The sequence below is a fragment of the Cryptomeria japonica genome, chromosome 8 (genome assembly GCF_030272615.1).
Source record: "Cryptomeria japonica chromosome 8, Sugi_1.0, whole genome shotgun sequence".
In the NCBI taxonomy this organism is placed as follows: domain Eukaryota; kingdom Viridiplantae; phylum Streptophyta; class Pinopsida; order Cupressales; family Cupressaceae; genus Cryptomeria; species Cryptomeria japonica.
Genome location: NC_081412.1, coordinates 361,540,165 through 361,548,208, shown reverse-complemented (window position 1 = coordinate 361,548,208; position 8,044 = coordinate 361,540,165). Strand labels below are relative to the sequence as shown.

At 38.7% G+C, this 8,044-nt stretch overlaps 1 protein-coding gene across 1 annotated transcript; it reads right to left on the bottom strand.

Moving 5' to 3' along the window:
- Nucleotides 1–2,986: 2,986 nt before the first annotated feature.
- LOC131066309 (phytosulfokine receptor 2) lies at nucleotides 2,987–6,959 on the bottom strand. Its single transcript, XM_058001038.2, has one exon. The coding sequence runs from the start codon at nucleotides 6,651–6,653 to the stop codon at nucleotides 3,390–3,392; it is 3,264 nt and encodes a 1,087-aa protein (XP_057857021.2). The 5' UTR covers nucleotides 6,654–6,959; the 3' UTR covers nucleotides 2,987–3,389.
- Between the last annotated feature and the right edge of the window lie 1,085 nt (nucleotides 6,960–8,044).

The window sequence follows — 8,044 nt, the reverse complement described above, 5'->3', positions numbered from 1 at the left end:
ATGTCTACAAATAGAATTACAGCAATGCACACTCTAAATAATAAACAGCCTTATCTGCAAAAATTTTGATATACTTTCCTTCATCAATGTAAAGCCCAAAAAGTGTAGTGCTTTAAACTCCTCTTCCTAGGATTGTTTGTACTTTTAAAACAAGATACTTTTAGAATGTAATGACAAGCGTTATTACCGATTGTAAAAGACCTATCCTCTAATTGTGTCAACGAGCAAGTGATAAGGAGTCGTCTCAAATGCCTTGTGGAAGTCTATAAAGCAACAAAACTCCTTGCATCTCTGTCTTGAACCCCTGAGTAAAGAAAGCGGTCATGGTGAATATATAGTCACTGGTAAGTTGATTCATCTTGAAACCAACTTCCCCCTTATCCATCAAACTTCAAATCTTTATCCACGAGCAATGGCAAAGATCTTCACCAAAATATGCCCAATCACAATGGTGTAGTAACTCCTAGGACCTCTTCAATCTCCATTCTTATGGATTCGGTGAATGATGTGATCTGGTATGCCGGTATGACAGTTTGTGCTAACTATTTGCTTTTGTATCAAACATTATTAATAAGTGCTTGGATGCATATGCTTTGTTAGTCATCCCTTTAGCTAGTTCTATTTTTCCCACATGCATGAGAAGTAGTTCTTTCTAAAAAAATTAGTTTAAACAGAAGGCTTAGACGGGAGGTAGGATTTTATCCTTTGCATCCATTAGTTAAAGTAAACTTTCCCCCTTTGAAGAAGCTGGTGAAATTTGTAATTCAATTCTGTAATTTCAATGCAATATTAACCTTTTCTGTTTCATTTGCAGCATATATTTTCCATATTTCTGTTATTTGGCTAACCTGTTGCAGGAATGATCATATCATAGTCAGTCCAAGATAATGAGAAGCTGTGGATTTATCTCAGATTCAACAACCATGGGATACATGTCAATCAATGAAGAAGATATAAAAGTAGAAGAAAACACAGAGCTGTGTCACAAACGGTGCTGCCAACAAACAAATGATCAAATATCAGACAAAAGAAGCTCCAACATTCAAAAGAAGTCTTTTACCCCAGTATCAAAAAATGACAGTAAAAATAGACTCTGGATAGACAACAATGCTTGCACAACAATCAACAGCATAGTGTACCATATTGATAGAGAAATATGAACAAAATTCAGCACTGTTGTATTAGCATGAATTATCTTTGGCCATCTCACCATAGAAGACCCTGCAGGCTGAATGCAGCTTCACTGTTATCAGGGTCATCTGTGACAGACTGCAACCTCTAAAGAGGTGTTTCATGATCTCATCTGCGGTCCTCCTCGTGGCAAATAAAAGAGAAGAACCCTTATTTAGGTTGAAATAGAGTTCACTCAGCTAGAATATATGTTTCGAATTCCATTTATGATTTTACACAGTCTGCACTTCTTAATACATGGGACAAATCTATCTTGTAATTTCATATACATAATATCTTTGCATGACCGTAAAAATCAAGACACATATAATCAGCTCTGTCACTTCCAAGTAAAAAGCCACTTCAGTCAGCCGAGTTTAGGAATCATCTTAAAACTTCAATAAATTTATCATTCATACCAAGAACAGATCAGAAACATTGAAAGAAACACCCAATGGAAATCCTAGGTGAAATGTAAACCTTCCAAAAGACAAAGCTGCGACTTACTCTCATTCTCACTCAGAGATAAGTTAGGGTAAGTTAATTGCCCACTGATTGCCCGTTGATACATAATCTGCACCTTGCAGCACAGCCGATAGAATAGTAAAAATCTTTTAATACGATACTAAAAGAGAAAAATAAAATTTACCCTCACAGTAATTTCAATGCTTGTTAATCCACAGTTTTCATACACTTAAGAACATACCTTAGAATGTACTTAACGGGGTTCTAAAAAGTGCAGGTACAGAATTCAATTCTTTAGCGAAATACATGTCACCACTGGTAGGAGCTAGTAAATTGTCCATAATATGAGGGACTAAACCACAAACTTTCAGATCTTGGTCAGATTTATCCAAATGCAGATACACTGGTATGTTTCTCATGACCAGTTTTCGAACTCAACAAAGGCAAATTAAAAAATCCATAAATACACAAAATAAACTTAAATAACGGAATGTATAAAAAATGAATTCAGAGAACGCTTTAGTCTACCATGATCATAGTAGCATTACTATGAATTGGGATTGACTTCGAAAACCGCCAGTATAAATGGAATTCAATTACTTGGGATTTAATTGAGAACCTAAAACTGCTGAAAATTTCATTAATATTGGAGAAAAATGTTTTTTTTGATATTCCAATCCAAATGAAAAGAAAAACTCTGTTTTTCCTTCCAACGCAGACCAGAACAAATTTTATATTTGGCTTCTTAGACCAGAGCAAAGGTCTTGGAACAGCAGATGAGGTCCAGGGACAGTTCCCCAAGCGTGTTACTTGCTGATATAGGACAAGGTTAAGGTATTGAGCACCTCTCACCAGGCCCAAATGAAAGCCTTCAAGGCCACAGGGACTAAAAAGAATCCTTATCAGTCACTTGACAATCAATTCACGATGCTAAGATCCCAATCACTGAAAAGAAAATTGACACAGAAGCACAAATAATCAAGGTTTTATCAAGGGCCTACAACTTTTGTTTGGTGGCCAAGTCTGCAGGAAAAACATGCCACTTTCCATGTAGGACTCAGGGTGTGAATATCTCGCAAGTTACTAGACAAAAAAAACTCCTGAATTCAGTTAGAACTCACCAACTTTGCAAACCACGCTCATGACAATAGGTGATAACAACCAATAACATTCTAGTGAATGTTCATACAATTTTTTACTGAAAAAGCCTAGTTTTAGTGCAGATGAACATTTGCCGAGGGTAAGCAATATTAGCTACACTTGCACTTTAAATTCCTCTTTCAATGCAAATAATAAGAGATGCAGACATTGATTATTTCAGACTGTTCTCTTGAACATTGCTCTAAATATCTAATCTAGGAAATCTGTCTCGCTGAGATTAAATTTATTGAAATGTGTAGTCATACATTACAAATTGCTCTAGGATATACCTATACGAAGAAAACATCTCCCTTTGTACAAAAAACTGGGAAAAATGGGTCCCTCAATAAGGAAGGAGCACCTGCTTTTATCTGTGTGTAATTAGCTCGTAACAGAATATAATTGGAATGTCACAGAATAAATCTAGCTTTCCTCACCCAGCTATAGATAGGCAAGGAACATTTTAGTATATGGATAAGCTTTCGACTTCAAACCCATATTCTTGGATAAAAAGCAAAACAATGCAACTGTACATGTACTGAGGTCAGGAAAAAAAAAGTAATCATAATTAGAAGTAATCGAAAAGCAGCATTTATTATCAACAGATGAAAAACCTATTTCAACTGTTGGGAATGAATGCCTACATTTTCAAGCCACAAAACTACTTCTTGAATGGTAGGCCTTTTTAAAGGATTTTGATCTGTGCATATGCATGCAACATTGAGAACTAGCAACATTTGAGCTTCATTTCCCTTACCACACAAAATGGGATCAAAGATTTCTTCCTCTCTACCATCAGACCTCATTTGTTTTACCCATGTCACTAATTCCCTGCATACCTTTGGTTTGCAGACATCAACAGGCCTCTTGCCAGTAAGAAGCTCCAGAATCACAACCCCAAAGCTGTACACATCACCTCTGAGAGTGGCTATCCAGGTCTGTCCATATTCAGGTGGAATATATCCAAGTGTTCCCACAAGTTCTGTGGTCACATGTGTATCGTATGGCAAAATAAGCCTTGATAGACCAAAATCTGCTAAATGGGCTTCAAATTTATCATTTAATAGAATATTGCTTGACTTGATATCCCTATGCACTATATGAGGTTCACATACCCTATGCAAATATGCCAAACCTCTGCCTGCTCCTAAAGCTATCTTTAGCCTATTACCCCAGTCCAGCACCGTACCTCCATCTGGCCTTTCATGCAGCCAATAATCCAAGCTTCCATTTTCCAAGTAAGAGTAAATTAGCAACCGGTCATTCCCATATAAGCAATACCCTTGCAAGGACACCAGATTCTTGTGCTGGGCTCTCGACAAAGCTTCCACTTCTGCCGTGAATTCTCTTTCGATCTGTAGACAGTCTCCAGTCAACTTTTTTATTGCAACTTTTGTGTCATCTGCCAGAGTGGCTCTATACACCAATCCAAAGCCTCCACACCCAATGATGTTTGCCTGATCAAAATTGTTTGTTGCTTTTAAGAGATCTGCAACTGTAAGCTCCTTATTATGCTGGTTTTTAAATAGAATTACCAAGGATGATCCAACAGTTTCAGAGACTCTTTCAGGCATTCCAAATTCTTCATCATTCTCAAATTCCTGAATCTCAATCCGTCTCCTTGATAAGCTGCATATTATTGCAGACAGAAGTATAGCAATTCCAACTGCAACACCAATAGTTATCCCCAGAATGGTGTTCCTCTTCAGCCTACTCCGGACTGGACTGTTTTGAACATTTGGCAATCGAAGGGTTTTGTTGTTGCAGGAGTTGAGAGGCCAACCACATAAACCTGAGTTTCCTTCAAAACTACTAATAGGGAAGCTGAAGAATTGACCACCACTTGGAATTTGTCCTGTCAAATGATTGTCAGCCACATTGAACTTAGCCAGAAAGGTCAGTGCCTTCAAAGATGATGGTATGATTCCAGTGAGATTATTATCAGACAGATCTAAGTTCTCCAGGTTTGTCATATTGGAGAGTGTATCGGGAATATATCCTGTTAAACTGTTTCTGCTCAAGTCTAGAATATGGAGATATTTCATCCCTCCAAACTGCGGCCATATGCTACCATTTAGGCGGTTTCTGCCCAAGTACAATGCCGGAGGAAAACTTGATACTTGGTTGTATTGCAATCCACTTGCATTCTGATTGTGCTTTATAAATAGAGGAAGGTCGAGAGAGGTTCGATCTGCAGCTGTGAGGTTTTTCAATGATGTGAGGCTCTTCAATTGTGTAAGATTCACGGGGATCTCGCCTGAGAGAGAATTGTTTGACATGTCCAAATAAAACAGAAATTCGAAGTTACCCAACCAAGGAGGAAGACTTCCAGTAAAGCTATTCCATGAGAGATCAAGCACCTGTAAAGACTTGCAGTTCTGAAGCCAACTGGGAACCTGGCCTCTAAGGCCACAGTTTCCAAGAGCTAAAATCCTGAGCTTTTGGAAACCATCAATACCAAATGAACTTAACCGCCCTCCATGAAAATTCTTAGAAAGAATCAAAGTTGTGAGGTTGGGACAACCTTGTAAGACAAGCAATGCAGTGGAGATATTTACTAGACTGTTATTTGAAAGGGAGATAAATGAAAGAACTTGCAGAGATCCCAGGCCTTGAGGAATTTCACCTTGAAGTTTGTTTTTTGCCAAACTTAGGGTTTTTATTGATTTGCAGTCGGATAGTGATGTAGGGATGGTACCGTATAACTGATTGCTGGCTAGATCCAGTGAAACAAGGTCAGGAAAATTTGTGAAGTTCAGACCAATGTTCCCAATAAAAGAATTATTCTTTAGATTGAGAACTTGCAACTTGTGACAGGAGGACAAAGCAGGCAGAGACCCATTAAACTTGTTATTGGCAAGAATCAGTTCCTCTAATTTCTCAAGCTTGTCAAGCTCCTTTGGAAGCTCACCCAAAAATTTATTATTTTCCAGTGAAAGGATGGCGATATTTGACAGATTTCCGACTCTTTCAACTACGAGTCCTGAAAAATCATTGCTAGGCAGGAGCAACCGTCTTAAAGATGAGACACTGTAGATATCATTTGGAAGTAATCCATGTAGGTGATTGGATCCTGCATTGAACTCCACCAGGGCCTCACAACTTCCCAAGCCTTCATTCAGAGGGCCAGTAAATTTGTTCATAGAAAAATCTAGAATCTGCACTGAACTTGAATTCTTGCAAACGTTGGTAGGAATAGGACCAGTGAAAGAATTATTGCTTACATTGAAAGCAATCAAATTGGAAGCAGTCCCAAAGTTAGGGAGCTCACCTCGAAAGAAATTGCTTGAGATGTTGAGGGTTCTGATGTTTGCCAAACCTTCTGAAGCAGGTATCGTTATGGAGCCCGAGAAATTGTTGAAACTCAGATCCAGTATTTCCATATGTTGCAACCGGAACAATTCTGGAGGGGCATCTCCAGATAGTAAATTGAAGGAAAGATTGAGTTCTTTAAGATTCTGCAGGCAGCCCAGAGACCTTGAAACAACCCCTTTAAGTCCTTTCTGCTGCAGCTTTAGTTTCGTCACTCTGTTGCTTCCGTCCCCACATTCCACTCCCTCCCATGAGCACAAATCCCCCTGCCAATATAAAGAGTTGTTCACCTGTCTCTTGAATTCAAGCAATGCCGCCCGCTCATCACCACCGCACTCCAATACCTCGGCGAAGAATGACAAAGGAAAACAAAACAAAGATACCCATATGGACCACCAAAACACCCAAGCAACCATTCTAGCCACAAAACTAGGAAAAACAAACCCAAATCTCAAATTGGATGCCTGCCAAATACTTGATAAAAACCCACAAATTATGTAACTGGAATACCCCAAATGGACATTTGGGATTACATAAACCGAAGCTCCTGCGAGCCCAAAACACATATAAAACCGACTGCCTCCTCCTTGCAACCGCACCAAGCAAGCGGACAATGGATTTCTATCCACTTTCGTAGACAAACGGATGACATGCCCAGTTGCAGTTGTTGAATAGAGGTGATAGATTATAATAATCTTAGGCCTCCTCAAGTCAACGCTGAGCGCGTGCAATGCAATCTCTTTCCCCAAATGTATTGTAATGCTATTTTAAAAAGTGACGGTCCTCTTTTCTTTTTTTCGGCAACCGAGGCAAATGGGTTGAAAGTGCAGACAGTGGCAGTGGCAGTGGCACCGGCACAGACAGCAAACGGAAACACATGGTAATCCAAAATCAACGCATTACCTAAAGCAAAAGCGACGGGCTAAGTGGCGACAAAGAGCTGGTGAGGCGGCGAAGAGTACGTATGACAAGAGATTAAATTTTATCAGTCAAAACATAAAGTGGGCCACGGTTGCTGTGCCACGGGTCAACGGTTATCGTCCACATTCATCAATCTTGTGTCACCTCAACCCAATAAATGACCCGCCATGGATCCACGTCAACTCTGCCATCTTCACTCAGCAAAATTGTTCCCCACGCTTTAGGGTAAGTGGAGGAGTCGGGACAAACGCGGGAATCTCCACTACTCTGGGTAGGTCTACACCTAATATCTTACAGTCAATTTCTTCTCGAACCAAGGGCGCCCCATATTCCTTAGATTGGCTAATTGCATTGCCTTCTCTTTTCTCTGCTGTAGATCTTTGAAATAAATTATATTCTCTCCCCCACTTGGTCTTCCATGCACCCAAGGATTTCATATTTCTCCTTGGATGTGATTATAGTAAGTTGAATAATGTAAGGTGTGAAATTTTGTTTTGGATGTTCACTTTGACCGGGCGTTCTTAGTTGTAATGGTAGACTGTGCATACCTGTCAATTCCTATTTGGTTTTGGGTCCATCTTTTCTACCTTTATGTGTTGACAAGTAGCAAAATTTTCATAGTGTCGGGCTCACTTTTTCATCTTATTTATCTTCATTTACACACTTTCTTATCTTTTATTTCACTTTATCTATTTTCATACATATTTTATATTATTTAGTATTATTATGTCTATCATTTCTAAATATGTTAAGATGTACATCCCTATCCAAATCTTATTGGTTCCATGTTTTGGGCCATTTTCATAAGTACAAATCAATCTTGCATCCATAAATTTGACCTTTAAAAGTCTAGTGTTCAAATTCCAATTTTAGTCTACTCATATCTATTTCTTTCCCACCTTGGGCCAACTTGATACATGATTGGCATGATTTATTGATGATTACGTGTATTCAAAAGCATTTAATTAGATTCTTTTAAACACATTTTAAGGCTTGAAGATCAATCACATTTAAAAAAAGAGCATGCTAAGAATAC